Below are 16,921 nucleotides of genomic sequence, written 5' to 3'. Positions count from 1 at the left end.
TAAATTTATTTCTTTGGTAAAATCTATGATTCCAAATATTTAATAGCCGGTGATTAATATTTTAAAAATAAGTAATAAACTAGCTAGATGCTAGTTTGCATCTAGGGAATTTGTATTTAAAGGGGGAAGAAAAATATCCCAAAACCATCCTGGGACCTATGTTAAGTTCTTTTCATTAACAGAGAAATCGATTGGTTCAGTGGTTGGCGAGATCTAATAGGACAGACATAAACCTTACTACTATATATAACAGGATTAATGTAAACATAATCATGTACATTACTTAATTTTGGTCAAATGGAAGGGGCTTGTTTCCTCCCCAAAATCGTTTATCAATCAATCTTTCAAAATTGGACTAAAACCTTTTATTTAGTGTAAAGTAAAATATTTTAACGTAAAAACTGAGTTTTGTTGCCAAGACTTGCTATTTCAAAGAGTTAACTGTTTTGTAGTCTATCCATATTCTAAACAAATCCCGTACCCCGTGTGTCTGTCTGACTGTTGTAAAGTGAATACATATATCGTTCGTCAGAAAGAAAGAAAGATAGGAGGAGAGGAGACTATTAGTCAAACTCTCAGCGCCGCATGCATGAAATGATATAACTTTTTAGCCTTACAGTGAGTAGTATCGGAGTGAAATAAAGAAGAAAAGTCAGCTTTAGTTCAGTTATGACTAGTTACCTATATTATTAACAAAGAATTCATTACATGGTTTAGTTATATTTAAGTTCTTGTGCTAAATACAACAAAATTAAACTTGAATACCGGCATTTGAAAATAAAATAAAGATTGATTAAAAATTAAAATAAAATTACAATTGAAGACCTAGGTATAGGACATAGGTACTCAAGAATGCAATTAAGTTTTTGTTTGCATTAATGAAACAGCTGTTTTAGAGTGAATTTGGTATAATCCCTCAAAACCGACGCGTCAGTCATCATATATAAACAACCCTTTCTATTATTTTCATCTTTTAAAAAATCCCTATTTTGGGCCCCTGTGGATAGTTCGAAGGGGTTCCCAAAAGTTTATCAACTTTACCCTAAGTACTTACTTTTCTACCATTTTTCTGAACAAAATCTTAGATTTGACAAAATATAATTTATCGAACTTTAGAGAAATTAGAATTTTCAAATATATTCATATTTTTCTTTTATTTCAGATAATAGAATATGGCACATAAAGAAAATATTTTTGAAACAAATTCAGATTTTATCTAAGCAGAGTGCCTTATTTTTATACAACGAAAAAATTATAAAATTCATTCAGAAGTAGAACTGTGATATTAAACAAGAAAAACATAAAATTGGTCTTATTTAATTTTCTTCCTGGTGATAGTTTTGAAATATCCAAAGATGCATCTGACAGCTGTAACTCGGAACTTGAACAAGCTGCTGGACATGAAGTCCATGAAGCTGCTGGACCATTATGCTCAGTTCAACCCCTCTCCTCTTTCACTCAAACAGGTTGGGTACTTTTTGTTTTTGTTGGTGGAAAACTAATTTTAAAACTCCGCAAATAATCAGGTATAAATCCGTCAAAAAAAATTTCTAACATTTGTGCCAGTATTATTTCCTTGCAAATTAAATTTATTTTTGTTGATAACAATTACAGCACCCAAATATTTTTAACAGAAGGAAAAGTTGGAGACTAAACATGTTTTCTTAAGATGAAATATTCTTTCAACTGTTGAGTAGATTGCCTAAGAAAACATTTTGTTTGAACTTTGTCATTAATTTGGTTTGCGTTCTTATATTAGTCATTTACTTTCCCTCGAGTCATTTAAAAATCATCCATAGAAAATGCAAGGAAAGGTCATTTGGAGATAAAAATAATCTTCATATTATTGCTTAACAAATGAAGACTTTTTGACTTTGTGAAAAGAAAAAGAAAATCTTATATATAAAGAAACCTAACAAAAGATGTAAATTATGAAATAGTTTTAATTGTAAAACATGTTTAAATCTTTATAATGGAGGATTTTATGCAAAAAGAAATATTATTGAAAGCTCTGCAGCCGCTAACAATCAGCATTAAAATGTATTTTTATATTTAAAAAATAAGCTGACTCATTGCCTGGCCCTAACTTTGAGTATGAATAAAAATAAACTACTTTGTCTTTGAGTTATTGCAAATGCCGATAAGTAACTTTTCTAATTTGCAGAACTATTTAGGTAGTTATAGAAGGTACTAATTTTTTTCATCATTTCAGTTTATTGAATTCGGCAAGACTGCAACCGAAGCCGAATCCTTCTCATTTTTATCAAAAGAAATTCCAGTCCGGTTGTCGAACATAATGAAAGAGATCAACCTGCTCCCAGGAAACCTCCTCCACATGCCATCTTTACTCATCCTCCAGGTATGCATGCAGAACATTTAGAGTAGCTCAGCTAGTCGAGCATAGAACCCCCCCCTTTATAATTCACACAAAGTACCTTATTAAGCACTACCTTATGTTTTAATTAAATTTGAAATAAGTGGGGATGGGGTAGTTTTTTCTTTGTTTATTCTACTTTAAGTTAGGTTATAGGCTACCTCGCAGGGTTAGGTCACCGCAAATATTGACAATAACTATTAGGTACCTAACAATACAGATAGAGTGCCATAACCACTACCACACGAGATTTTAAAGTTTATATTAAAATATGTTTTATACCAATATGATAGATTTCCTTTGGATTTAAACCGGTTCTCATTAGCGTTTAATGATTCTATGATTTTTCCTGTCTAAACCCTAGGCACTAGAAACATATTATCCTATTATATAAAGTAGTAATCGTTTTTTGTCTGTCCCGAATGATCTCTCTAACCGCTGAACCGATATTGTTCTTCTTTACAGTGAAGCTTCTTATAGGTCCTGGGAAGGTTTTAAACTTTTTTTGGGGAGGGTGTCTTTACCCCCCTCCCTCCCAAAACTATTTTTTTTACTCTTTTGAAACTCAAATTTGAATAGGGAGGAGGTCAATTTTCCCCATTCTACCTTAAGTGCCCCTAGAGGCTTCTAGGGGCGTAGCCGCTAGTATATTAAAATTTACTTAAACATCTAAGATATTTTAAATTTTAGGACTGGTACGCCAAAAGTTTCCGGGACCTGAGCATATTTGAATCCCAGAAGCCGACCCCCGACACCCTGGAGGAGTTCTGCAGCATCCTGAAGACCGTACAGACCAGACACACCAACGTGGTGCAGACCATGGCCCAGGGGGTTCTAGAGCTTAAAGAATCACACATTGTGGATAATCAAACAGATATGGCTATCCAGGTAAATATAGTAAATGTAGCGAGAGGGGGGAGTTATTGGACTGTAAATTACACTTGAACCCAAAGTTTTATAACCAAGTTATCTAATTCATTGGCCCCAAAACATTAGGTACCTTTAAAAAATTGGAATGGTCCTTATATTAATTCTGTTTCCCTTTAAAGTCCCTTTTCCCTTTTAAGTTATTTCGTTTTAAAGAACTTAATTTTAGAGGAGATGGAAATTTTTGTTTTAAAATACTTATTTTCTGAAACTTCTATTGCGTACCTTAAAACCCCCGACGTCTTAAAGTCTTGCATTTAAAGCATACATTTAGGATTTGTAATTGCACAGTTACATAATAAGTCTAAAATCTACGTATTTTAAAATACATACATAGGTATCATAAATAATGTTACATTTTTTAAGTAAACAAAAATATTTTGCTCAGTAAACAAATTTTAACTTAAAAACAGGAAAATCAAAATATATGTTGTTCAACAAGTTTTCATCTTGAAAACTAGAAGCTAGTAGTCCCAAGACTTTAATTTATAAACAATTTAGCCTAAAACCATCCTTGGAGTTTCGCTAAAATATGGAACTCTTTTGGTTGATTGGTTAGCAAGATCTTAAGAAACAAACAAATCGACACTTATTTATGTATTACTTAGGAATTAAATAATGGAAGTTTTTTATTAGGTAGGTATTTCTTTTTTGTTTGTTATATTCGTGATTATTGTGGCATTTCCAAATCATTGATTTAAAGTTTTCGTACTTTTAATTGTTGTTTGAAATATACCTTGGGAAAGTCCAACTTAGTTGTTATTTAACAGGGAAAGGATAAGACTCGACCTTTTCTTTACGTTTTCTCATATTGTTTTGTGAGGACACGGACAAACCTTTATCATAAAATAGCTGCGCTATTGGAAAGAGTTATTTTTTTTATCACCAATTTGTTTTTACTGCATTAAAAGTTTTATAATTTACTTACGTAAAAACTATGAATCATTATTGATATTAAAGGTATAATAATTACGTTATTAGCCTACCTAATCATTTATTCTTTGGTGTATTTAAGTAGTTTTAAATTATATTAATTTTAATTATATTAATTTTGTAATTTTCCTACTGACCAATAAACTGATAAAAATCTCCATTTTAGGGAAGCTTTACATATCTCTTGGGATGGTTTAGGCTTTTTTATCTCTTAATTTAAGACATTGACACTTCTATAATTAATTGTTCTTTTTTTAGTATTTCTTGGATCGCTTCTACATGTCCCGTATCTCCATCCGTATGTTGATGAACCAGCACGTCCTGTTGTTCGAGCAGGACGCGGACAAAACCTCCAGAAGGATCGGCATCATCGATCCAAATTGCAAGGTAATTACATAATCATGAGAAGGATATTGAGACATATTTTATCATGGCACTAATATCAACATGAATGCAAAGTCTCAATAAATCATTAACCTGCGCAGTTAGAACTTACAGACAATGGCAATTCATCAAACGGAATGTACATGTACCATAAAAAGTATTGTATCTTTTGTGCCAAAAGTTAATTTTCAAACATATATTCATTTACCTTTATGCATAAAGGATATCATAAATAGTAAAATAAAATCAAGTCTAGTCTCTCAAAAAAGCATACTCTTTATCAAGCCAACTTCGAGAAAATTTATATAAAAAAATTAAGTACCTACCTACCATTGTTTTAGTTTTTTAGTAATAACTATTACTTTCTGTTACAGGTCAGGTCGGTTATCGTGGAGGCCTTCACCAACGCAGCTTTTCTATGTGAAGAGTACTACAGCCGGGCACCTGATATTGAAATCAAAGGTAGGTACCTAGCAAAAGGTTATGCACCAAAATATGATAAGTTCACAGCCAAACAATACCTACCCAGTCTTTTCTTAATGAAATATTTAGAACTATATTTCGGTGAACATGGCACCCTCTTCAATCTAATGAAGTTAAGCTAGATGTTGACTGTAATATGATCCTAACATCTATATTATAAAGCACTTCAAAATTTTTGTTGTGCTAGCCCAATGGAAATTTTATTTAATCTAGCCGACAAATAAGGCGATAAAAAAGTATAAGACCGAAGAAGTTACCTACCATTAAGTTCTACTTATTTTTTTTTAAAACGTTTATTTTTAATTTAAGGAAATGATAAATATATGTAAATTTAACTAATTTTTTTCTAAAACCATTAAAATATGACATACCTAGAGGAAATACAATATTTTTAGGGTCTTAAAATGTTGAAACAGTTATTTTTTTTCTTGTGGGGCATTTTTCCCATGTGAAATATTGCATCATTTGAAAATCAGACATCATCCCATACTTGCTTAAAAGTGGCCTCAATTCTTTTTTAAAAATCAGGGACAAATATTTCAATAAGTTTTTGAAACGCCTAAAATAGATAAATAAATTTTTATTCTGTTATAGTAAAAAAGAATTTAAAAATTTATTATGGAGATAATTTGAATAACCTTAAAATATATAGACAGACAAATTATAGAGTAGTCGCGCTATTAAAAACGTGCAATAGCCTCTAGAAATATTTAAATCTGATGAAAAGTATTTTTTGTAAACGTCAGATGTGATTGCATCAATTGAATTCAGGAATGCTTTCTTACTTTGTCTTGCGTCCTAATCAATTGGAAAATTTTCTAGAGTCGTTTCTTTAGGTAACTCTTCAACTTTTTATAATAATGTTGTTACACAATATTATTAGTTAGCTACTGGAAAATAGCTTAAAACCTTCACAGGAAAACTATTTAAGTTTCCTTGAGAGCACATACACATATCCAAAATCTAGCTAGTTGAAAAGTGTTAAGTATCAGATTATAGATACAAACATCAATAGGTTAATACTTGGACTAAAGAACTTGATTGTTAACTAAAAGATGTAATTTATTGGGTTTTTTTTCAGGTCAACTAAAAGTAACAAACGACAAGGGTAAGAAGATTCCTCTGTCCCTAGTGTACCCTCCCCCCCACCTCTACCACATCATGTTCGAGTTGTTCAAGAACTCTATGCGCGCCACAGTGGAGAACCACGACATATCTGAGCTTCCTCCCATTGAGGTTCTGGTGGCCAAGGGTGAACATGATGTCAGCATTAGAATTAGTGATCAGGTTTGCTTATTCTTTCTTCTTAAAGTAGCAGTATGTCTGTCTGTCTGTCGCGGGTAAGGATATTATCGTGGAGGTAAAGTACATAGAACTGTAAATAATACCTAATTTTTATAAACGCGTTCTCATTTCGCCTGCTTTATACTTTGGGTGCTATTTATTAGATCTTGGTTGATTTATTCTAACTTTTACAGAAGGAGTAATATATTTTATCATCATTGAGGATGTAGATCAATTTGCCATATATTCTTATTCATTATACATTTAAAATTAATACATAAAAAAAAATATTGCAATGCTTGATTTTTAAAGATTTAAGATAAAAAATATTTGCTGAAAAAATGATTCTTTTCTTTTTGTTACAATTCTTGCTTTCTTCTACAATTTTCAGCGTAGCTTTTTTACAAAATATTTTGTTCATTTGATCTTCTATAAGAGATTGTTTAGGAGTCTTTTTAAGCCTGTGCAAGAGTGGATTGTAGTCCAATAGAGATATCTTTAGGGATAAGACAAGAAATTTATATTCATCCCCAATGATGATAACCAAAATTAAATACTACTTTTGTGGATTAAAATTATTGGTTGAAAAGTTTGTACACTGTGACTTCTGTTGGAACCAACCAAGGAAAATTCAACAAAAATACCCCAAAATTTTACAATGAATAAGTTAATGTGCCTATAAAACTTTGGGTACCAGTATAATTTACAGGCTGATGTCCCTTTTCCTTAGTTTATAAAGAAATGTAGCTGTAATGCACAAAAACTCTTGTCCTTGTTATTTTTTCTTTAGTATGGCACCATATTGAAGCACATGTTTATAACTGCTTTCTATCTGTTGCTATACAAAATCAAGTGCATCTTTTAATTCTTTTTAGTGGCTTCGCCCTTAGCTTTATGAGACTTTGCCACAGGAGGGGTATTTACCTACGTTTTTTTTTAATATTGGAATGGGCTTTTTTTGGGGGGCCAAGATATCACTTCCCGAAAAATAGCATAAAACCTGCCTTGAACCTTTACAACATTTCCTCGAAAATTGTGCAATGCAGTAATGTAAAGATAGGACAATGAAATATAAAAAAAATCCTATACCCAATTATTTTTTTATTACTGAATATTATTTTAGGGAGGTGGAATTCCCCGTCACATTACCGACCATTTGTTCCACTACCTGTTCTCCACGGCTCCCCGACCCAGCATGACCCCAAACAAAGCTCCGCTGGCCGGCTATGGTTATGGTCTTCCTCTTTCCAGGCTGTACGCAAGGTAGGTTTTTCTTGGTTAAATATTTTTTTATTAATAACAAAAGAGGACTTTTATTAAAGATGACTGAAACATTCTCAACAGTGATCTTTTTGACATCAATTAAAGTGTTTTTGGTATAAAAGTCATATATATACGATTCACAAGTGTTTGATAGTATTTTATTCAAGCTAAATCAATCTTTGATACTTCCTTCCTTACTCTATTAAAAGAATATCTACAGTATTTAAAGACATTTCCATTGAGAATCTGTCAAGGTAAATACCTACAGTAATCACCTTTTAAATAAATGTTTTTCTGTTAGTATGAAAAGCTATCGCTAATATATATAGATTATATGTATGATGAAATTATCCTATTTAATTCATTACAGATATTTCCACGGAGACCTGATCCTGAACTCTTACGACGGGTACGGAACAGACGCTGTTGTCTACCTGAAGACCCAGACACACGAGGCCAACGAGCTGCTGCCCATCTTCAACAAGACAAGCACTAGACAGTACAAGAGCGCGGTGCCGATCGCCGACTGGACCGACCCCTCATTCTGCGTTAACAGAGGTATTTATGGTCGCAGCACTGCCGGTGGCGGCGGCGGGAGTGGCTCTGGGGGGAGTAGTGGGGGCGCACAACCTGGAACTAACTCTGAAAATAATTCTAGTGCCAGCAAGGGTCCAAATAATGGAGGTTAAATTAATCCTACCACAAAAAAAAGTTGGCTTCATTTAGAATTAAATTTTGCTCAATTTTTCAATTAAAATCAAACTGCGATTGCTCACTATATTTTAAAAGAAGAAAGAATTAATAAAAAAGGCGGAGAAGATGGAAAGATTTGTTGAACTGACAACTTCTAATTGTAGGTCCCAACCCACGCGGCAACGGCAAGAACCGGAACAGTGTAAACACAACTGCGGAGGACCAACAAAACACAGCCGCAACCGCGTAAAACAAGCGGCTGAATATTCTACCTGCTCTAATTTAATGTTATCTGTCTAATGTTTAGACTAGAAGAAAAATTATTAAAGAGAAACCCTTAAAGCAGCTACATAGAGAAATAAACTAATAGTTGTCAGATTTCTTGGCAAGTGAAATTTAAAAAATCCGCCAGAATAAAAAAAAACCAAAGATGAAAAATAAAACAAAAGTGAGCCACGAGTGAATACATACAGAACATAATCATTTAAACATTTTTTTTGTAATAATTTATGATGTATTACAATAACATGTATTATATCTAACTTTGTTAAATTATTTAGAGGCAAGTATATTATAATACTTTATATTTAGTACCTAGTGCAAAATATTTTTTAAGCTAACATCAAAAATGATATTTATTTAATCTTAATAGATGAAAATTTAACGTATATTCCTAGTCTGTTCTTTTGCCATTGTTTTTAATTAGTTCTATAGTTAAGAGCTTGGTAAATATTTTTTTCATATATGGAATAACCTTTATCCTCCAGATTTTCAGTAGATCAAAATCAACAATTGAAATATCCTATTTCCTTGGTTGAAGACAATCAAAGCATGGTTTTAAATACTTGTTCATTAAACATGGATTAATTTAAATTGAAAATGGGTAAAACACTTTTATTCTTTAAATCTTGCAATGAAAACTTAAGGGGTAATTTATCCTGTACCATAGACAGTTATCCTCGGAAAAGTAAAAATTGTAGGATTATTTGTCTTTAATTCGATATGGTACATATATTTCTAGTGAGATTTGGAACCGATTTTGATCCAGGCGGAAATAAATCGGATTCGTTCTAGGGTAAAGTTAGGATTAATGCATTTTGAGATTTTAACGGTTAGATATATACTCAATTATTAAAAGATAGTGTAAATGAGCAACTACTATTTTTTTAGGAAGATATAAAACAAAGTGATTTGTAGTTAAAAAAAAATTTGCTAAAATATCATCATTACCATACCTACTATTTTTTGTTCATTTGATATATTAGTTATTTTTCAAAAATTTATTTTGTAATAAAATAATTTTGTAATATTATTGTTTGTTTATGTAACCATGCATACGATGTCATTCTCAATAAACGTTAAAATACCGTTAAAAAATTCCTTTTTGTTTTATAGAAGGGCTACTCTATAACTCTTTTGCGTTTGTGTGAGTCTGACGAAGAGACATTCATAGTATAACTAGATGGTCAAATTGGCTTTAAAATATGTCAAAACTAAAAAAATATATTCTAGCTAACAAATGCATTAGTTTTTATGGTTATACACTATCCATCAAGTAATACGAGCGACGAAATTTTTCGACTGGGTATATAATTTCTAGATCCTAGAAAATTAGACTTTTCATAGCTAACTTATATGATCAGTCATATTTTTCACATAAACGAGGGAAGACATTTTACACGATATGTTTCTCTCAATAATAGCTTAATGTTGGACTCATTATGCGAACGAAATGAAAAAATGTATATCCTTCCGTACCAAAATCTGTACATTTCAACCAATAACATGACCGAATTGTTCTTCCGATGTTATCCTATTGTCTGACGATAATATTCTCTTAAAAATGATTGCTTAATGTCAGCGGCCTTAAGGGAGGCTTTATATTTTACTTAAGGACTTCTATATGTTGTGTTAAGAAAGGTTTTATATTTGAGCACGATAACTACATAATACATATTGTTGAATATTAATTGTTAGGCTTAACTTTCTTTGTCTTTACAACCTATAATCTATCAAATGTACATACGGATTTTCTTACAATGATTAAAGAGTTGCTACTCTTTCTAAATTGTACCCGACTGTTGCAGGAATTATCCTGACAAGTTTAAAATCTATAGGACAATTCTAACATGCATATATTCACGATATGAGCTGCACGTTAAGGACGAACCAATCCTAGATGTAGAAAGACTTCGATTTTAAAAAAGAATAGCATGATTAAAACTGTGTCATGTATTTCAAATAACAAAACATACAAAAATGAATCATATAGAAACATTTTCTTTGGTGATATTACACTAAGTAAAAAGGTTTTTAAATAAAAAATATTATTACTGTAAAAACAAGTTAATAAATAAATACTGAAATTACAAAAATAAGAAAGATCACAGTAACGAGCGGATAATATGATCAATAAAAAAGATAACTGATTTTTAAATATTATTTTTTAGTATGATAAAGTTAAAGTAGGTGCTGCGAAATTAAATGAAAAAGGCCGTTAAGAAATGCTAAAACTCTTATCTATAACACACAAAAAAACATAGTTTTAAAAATTGAAATTGAAGGGAAAGGTTGCAGGGAGTAAGGGAGGGGACAATGGATCGAATATTCAATTTTTAAGGAGTCTCAGACTTTGGGGACTGGCTTAAAGGGAATGTGCACGAATACAGCAGATTCTTACTGATTTTGGGGTCTTGCGCATCAATGCCCGCTAACTAGCTGAGCTAGTTTTGAATATGCAGACAGAAAAGTTTGTTATTTATCGCTGGTTTTAACAAATATTTTTTCCCAAGAAAATGTCTTTTCATGTATAGAAACTCTACTGTGATATTTATGTATTAAATAATATAAGAACCGCTTGAATTTAGGGGTAAGTTATAAATATATCAGAAGGGTTAAGGTAGTTCTAAACAAGATTTCTCTAGTGATTAATTACAGAATGATTACTACATTGTGATGTGTTGATAATTTAATTTTCAAGTAAATGATTTTTTTCTTAGAACTAATTTTGTTCTAAATTAGGTTACCATGATCCCTTTACAATTTTGGTAAAATTTTCTTGATAAATCTGGTTTTCATTGCTTTTCACCGAACCCTCTTAAATTGAATTAATTGCCCATTGTCCCTTCTCTTACTCCCTGGAAAGGACTCTACAAAAATGATAAAAATTACATACAATTAGAAATATTTACATTTTTTGTAACAATCACAAAAATTATAAAATCAAAAAAATAAATATTAGTATCAAACAAAAATATATGTATACCTACAGGCATATCAACATACATTTTAATTCTATCATTTGTTTTCAATATGAAATACAAATAATTTATCATAGCTTGATATGTTTCTCATAAATAAATTAATGTAAAATGCATAATTTTTTGTTGCAAATTTTGGAAATGCTTCATTTTGTGTTTTATACAAAAAATTGAAAATTTGATTTTTCAAATGAGATACCTATTTACCTAGGTAGGCAATGTAATTTTATGCATATTTAATATTCTAAAAGTTGAGAAGCTCCTTAACTTGCTTTCTCGTATCCTCGGGACTTACAACCGTATGCCCAATTGTTCTTGAATCCAGAAATATTTCATAATCATTACCACCCTCGCTTGTCTTATCCCCAAAGAAGTGTATCTCGTCAAAGCCGGCGTTCTCGACAAACCGCAGGCAATACGTCTTGTCCCATCCTTCGGGGAAGGCGTCCAGGGAGATCTGGCCGCCGATGACAAACCTCAGACCCAGGTGGCCAAAGTTTTCTATCAAGGCGGCGCGGAATTTGGACCTTAATTGGTGCTCTTTGTCGTATTCGGCGAATTGGTCTCTCTCAGCCTGAATTAAAAATTTGTTTAATAAAGTTTCATGTGAAAACGTTGAATTAGACATCTACTCAATATGGAAATCTTGAGTTTTCTTAGTATTTATGACATAATATTATTACATTTTCGTTTACATTTTCATTTAGAATCAAACATTATCAACTAAACAATATGATCCTTCCCTAAAAAGGAATTTACCGGGTAGTATTGGTAAGAAGTGTTATCAATTTACTCCACTTAAATCGAATAAAATGTCAATTTTTCTACATCCAAATAATTGGAAACCAGTTGCAGGATACTACCTGGGAACAGCTACGCCCAACAGGACACAGGTTGATGAGTCCAGATCTAAATTCTACAAAGGTTCCTCGCTTTACTGGAAGCTCCAGCTCAGACATATACCTGAAAAAAGATACTTTCATGAATAAATGTTTTTAAAAAAAATCATGTGAATATGATTATCATTTACATTGTACATCCCCGATTATGATAAGTTTTCTTTGCCAACGCATAAGAAAACGTGTTTATAAAACTTTGGTAACAGTATGATTAACAGTCCAATTTCCTCTCCCTACTTAACTAGTTTGCCATTAGAAAGGGATTGATTAAAGATCAAATGTAGTAATGAAAATATTATTAGCGTTTCTTTCATGATTTTGGAAGAAAGTTTAACAAAGTCCAGTATATTGAATGGAATTTTTTAAATTTTTAATTTGTTAACATTATTATAAAACCTTTTAATATCTAATATTTGTTAGTTAAATACTTACCTAAGTGAAAAGTTGATAAGTTTCTGAAGATTAGCCTCGCCAATATGATTTGCTATACTCTGTCTAGATTTTTTCAAGATTTATTTAATACCTTCCTCAGCCACTGTGGATTTTCAGGGAAGGGAGTACATAAAATAATATTTAGGGCAAAAGGAGGAATACTTAGAATTAATATGATCTAAAATTTTAATTTTGATGGGAAAGTGGTCATACCTTGATTGATTTTATAACGTCAAATTATGTTATGAACTTTGTAATTAAAGTATCAATTACTATACCCCAATTGTGCTGCCTGTCCATATGGGCTTCCAAGAATCAGGTATTAGTACAACCAACTATAATACAGATCTTTTTCTCATTCTTGCTTAAGAAAATGTTAATTGCTATAAGTAGTTGATCCATTCATTACCATCTTTTTTTTTTATACCTTTTTGTGTGTTTCTTACTGTCTTCGATAAATACCTAGATACCAATTCAAACCTTTTTATTGTCGTGTGATATTTGCATCATAAATCTAGATGAAATGGGTACAGGTGAGTTAAACCACAAATACTATTTTCATAGGTAGGTATTAAATAAATTTTCCTGTGCACTTCTTCTCCATACTTGTGGGCTACCAGACCATTCTCAGAAAACACATTCTCATACTTGTCTAATACTGACATGCCTATGCAATAGTTTAGGAATAAGATTTGTATTTCAAATAATGGTGATTAAGCTTTTTATATGAAAGGGATTGTTCGATGAAGTGCATTAATCGAGGTAAGTTACTTATAGTAGAGACTACAACTCTTAACTTTTGTTAATTGGCGTCACGTGCCTGACTTAGCAGCAGTAGTTAACATAGTTAATGTTTGTACCATAGCACAGCGTCTGTTTGTTTGTTTGTGTGTACCGAAAGATCTCGCTCACCGCTTCTTATAGGTCCCGGGAAGGTTTATAACTATTTTGGGGGAGGGTACCACCACCCTCCCAAGAGAAATCGCCCCTAGAAAAAATTCCCCCCCCCCAAAAAATAAAAGAAATTGGGTTATTAAATTCGACTCTCCCCTCCTCAAGTGCCCCTAGAGGCCTCTAGGGGGCGTATCCGCTAGAAAAAGAATATTTTCTTAATAGTCATTACTTCCTAGGCACAAGAAATACCTAACTTACACATTTAACCTAAATAATCATAATTATTTAAACAGGAGTGTTTGGCAACTAAATTTTGCTTTTCATCATAAATATATATTAGTTTCGTGAAATAACCATCTTCAGTACCTATACTTTTGAAGAAGTAAATCAAACAATATCAGCTTGGTCGTTTCCCAAATACAATTCTTTTATATCAACATTTGTAGCACGTCACTTAAAATTAATAAAAATTCTTATTCTTTCCTTTCATTTGTTCAGCAATTTTGACAAGATCCGAGCCTCCAACTAATCCTACGCTGGCGTGGGTCTTCAATGTCTCCAGAAACTGTTCCATGTCTGCTTCTATCACTTGTCTGACATTTCAGCTTATTTGTTCTCTAATATTTATTGGTTTAATTTTTTATATTGTATTATCCAATAATGTTGACGATCCAGCAGTCAGCGAGACTTTTCGATACAGACAGATATCCTAAACAGACAGACAAAGGAAGTTAAAAAAGTAAATATCCATTGCTTAAGATGATTTACCAAATAAATTTCAGATCTCATACTCTTGCAGCACTCAAGAAATTCCATGTTTACCCTAGCATTACAGAAAACCCAACGAGATTACAAAGTAAGTTTTGTAGTAGATGCATATTTGTCTTTAGCTTATATGAACAGCAATGTGATTGTGAATCACATTTCCTCTGAACAGAATAAACTACGGACTGAAAGACCAAGTAAGATATACAGATAATTAATGCCATGGTAAAAAGAAAATTCATTTTTTTTTATTTTTCCCTTGAAGCTTAACATATTAAGAGGTCTGACGAACAATAACATAGTATCAAAGCATTTAATATTTAACTTATTTTAAAAAAATCCGTATTATTCTGATTATTTACAATACAGCATTCTTAATATGGACATACTTGCATTCTAAGACTCGACTATAGAGAGTCACCGCTTGTAACATTATGCCTAATAATCTTAGAAATCATGTTAATGCAAGGATTTTAAAATATTGCTTTCAAATGTTTAAATCGACATAAGAACTTTCTTAGAGTTGATTCTCTTTCTAAACCGTACCTGTCACAGGAATCATCATATAAAGTTTGGATTCGATAGGGAAATTTTAACATGACCAAAATAACGAGAGAAGCTAACGTTACGGACGGAGGAGCCGACCCTAATTATAGGAAAGCTTCGCTTGAACAAAAATGTAGCTAGGTATACACTACATAGCGACTTCAGAAAAACTGCTAGGCATCTTATAGATCCAGGGAAGGTTTATATCTATTTTGGGGGAAGTAAACCCACTCTACCTAGAGAAATCGCCCATAAGAAAAATTCCCTTTCACTCTCTTTCATCAAGTTTCCCTAGAGGCATGTCAATAAAAAAATCTTGCAAAATTCTTAAGAAACTATTTGAACCAGGGATATTACAACGGACGATAAATTGATAATACACTCACAATGATAATAACCAAAGTTACCCCTTTAAGATTTTGAATTCATTGGTTGAAAGTTTAAACAATACCGATCAAAATTATTACCCAAAGTTGTTAAGCTAATAAAGAAGCAGGGGTGTACTGTTATATTCTGCAAAATTGACCCTGCTAAAGGGGGGAAGGGGAGTTAAACAATAAGTGGTTGGGGGAAAAAAAATGTAAAAATTAAGAGAACTGAAAGGAATTTTTTATCCATTTTTTCCCCTCCTTGGTTTAAAGAACTAAAAGAATGTGCAAGCGATAATACGAACAAAATTAAGAGGTCTGTAAATATTTTTCAATTTTTTTCCTTCCTTGCTGGAAAAAAAACAGGAGGGAAAAACAATTTTAAAAATTTGCAGCAGAGGAAAAAAATGAATCTTGTGCAGACTATACACCCTGTGAAGATAAACGCGAGTTTTAAACTTTCAAGTAAAGGTTTATTTTACAGTTCATTGTTCTTCCCTTCCAGATTTAAACCTAGTAATTTATATTTTCAGGTGCTTGATCCCTGTTAAAACAGTTTTTATCACAATTTGATAATACTAAACAAATAATCCGCCTGCCTGGGTTTAGTCAATGTACCGTCCACATCAAACAAACACAAAATCTTCTTTGAGCTCATTTTTGATTTGATTAATCTGAAACTATTCATCTGAAATCAACTTAAAATATAACGCCAACGAGGTGAATTTCTTTTGCAACGTGTAACTAATAAAACACTACTGAAACATGTTAACATAAAAATTTCTCACACACAGGTGAATTTATTAATTAACAATATACATATATTTGTTTTTATTGGCTATGACTCAGCAATTTTAATTAATGAAAGTACAAATATTATGTAAAATATCGAAACTGACCTATCAAAGGAAAGGGTGGTTATTGTAGAGGTCCCGTAATCTTGATATAAAGGAGGCGTCCTAGCAAGCTCAAATAAATATAGTAACTTCCTGGATGTAGACATTAAAAAGTATTATTTGAAAATGAATATCTGTAGGTATTAATTTTTTGACCGTAAGGGTGTACATATTAGACAATATCCCCTTCTGGAGAAAGAGTCATGAAAAAAAATACAAAAAAATTACTATCGTACCTAAATTACGGGATTTCTACAATGATCGCCGCTCCCTTTGTTTTAACGTTTAAATGGATTAGGAACAAGGGTTGGTTGATTTAAAAAGGTTAAAAGTACGGAACAAAGTTCATGAAGCAATTTGACAAAGAACGTTCTAAAATTAATATATAAGTAATCTTATACTTTGTTATTGAAGCCTAAAAGTTTAAGAGACCTCTTTTCTCATTATTCTTAAATGCTGTATACTTTTTTATACACATTCCTAGCTTTTAAATTAATTTTTCCATCTTCTTAAACCTAAT

The 16,921-nt window shown here is 31.8% G+C and overlaps 2 protein-coding genes across 5 annotated transcripts; one reads left to right on the top strand and one right to left on the bottom strand.

Annotated features, from left to right (window-relative positions):
• The first annotated feature begins 1,085 nt into the window (after nucleotides 1-1,085).
• Pdk (pyruvate dehydrogenase kinase) lies at nucleotides 1,086-9,718 on the top strand. Of its 2 annotated transcripts, XR_013878976.1 has the most exons (10): nucleotides 1,146-1,466; nucleotides 2,213-2,359; nucleotides 3,065-3,262; nucleotides 4,493-4,621; nucleotides 4,993-5,080; nucleotides 6,183-6,388; nucleotides 7,509-7,648; nucleotides 8,019-8,206; nucleotides 8,506-8,903; nucleotides 9,512-9,718. XR_013878976.1 is itself a non-coding variant. In XM_080158407.1 (9 exons), the coding sequence occupies exons 1-9, from the start codon at nucleotides 1,356-1,358 to the stop codon at nucleotides 8,589-8,591; spliced, it is 1,293 nt and encodes a 430-aa protein (XP_080014533.1). In that variant the 5' UTR covers nucleotides 1,086-1,355; the 3' UTR covers nucleotides 8,592-9,718. The 2 variants fall into 2 exon arrangements, 1 of the variants encoding a protein (XP_080014533.1); XM_080158407.1 differs by having other exon boundaries at nucleotides 1,086-1,466; nucleotides 8,506-9,718.
• Nucleotides 9,719-10,558: 840 nt separating this feature from the next.
• On the bottom strand, nucleotides 10,559-16,837 carry Pmm2 (phosphomannomutase). 3 transcript variants are annotated; one of them, XM_080158404.1, is made up of 7 exons: nucleotides 16,105-16,236; nucleotides 14,312-14,419; nucleotides 13,520-13,601; nucleotides 12,933-12,997; nucleotides 12,465-12,564; nucleotides 11,809-12,175; nucleotides 10,559-11,635 (listed from the first exon to the last, which is right to left on the bottom strand). In XM_080158404.1, the coding sequence occupies exons 1-6, from the start codon at nucleotides 16,191-16,193 to the stop codon at nucleotides 11,846-11,848; spliced, it is 774 nt and encodes a 257-aa protein (XP_080014530.1). In that variant the 5' UTR covers nucleotides 16,194-16,236; the 3' UTR covers nucleotides 10,559-11,635; nucleotides 11,809-11,845. The 3 variants fall into 3 exon arrangements, with proteins under 3 accessions (XP_080014530.1, XP_080014529.1, XP_080014531.1); XM_080158403.1 differs by having other exon boundaries at nucleotides 10,559-11,606; XM_080158405.1 differs by lacking the exon at nucleotides 10,559-11,635 and adding an exon at nucleotides 16,638-16,837 and having other exon boundaries at nucleotides 11,672-12,175; nucleotides 16,105-16,404.
• Between the last annotated feature and the right edge of the window lie 84 nt (nucleotides 16,838-16,921).

This window comes from Acartia tonsa, chromosome 4 (genome assembly GCF_053477335.1).
Source record: "Acartia tonsa isolate MP-2025a chromosome 4, ASM5347733v1, whole genome shotgun sequence".
NCBI classification, from domain to species: Eukaryota; Metazoa; Arthropoda; class Copepoda; order Calanoida; family Acartiidae; genus Acartia; species Acartia tonsa.
Note: the sequence above shows the minus strand (reverse complement) of the source record. Positions and strands in the feature narration are given on the sequence as shown.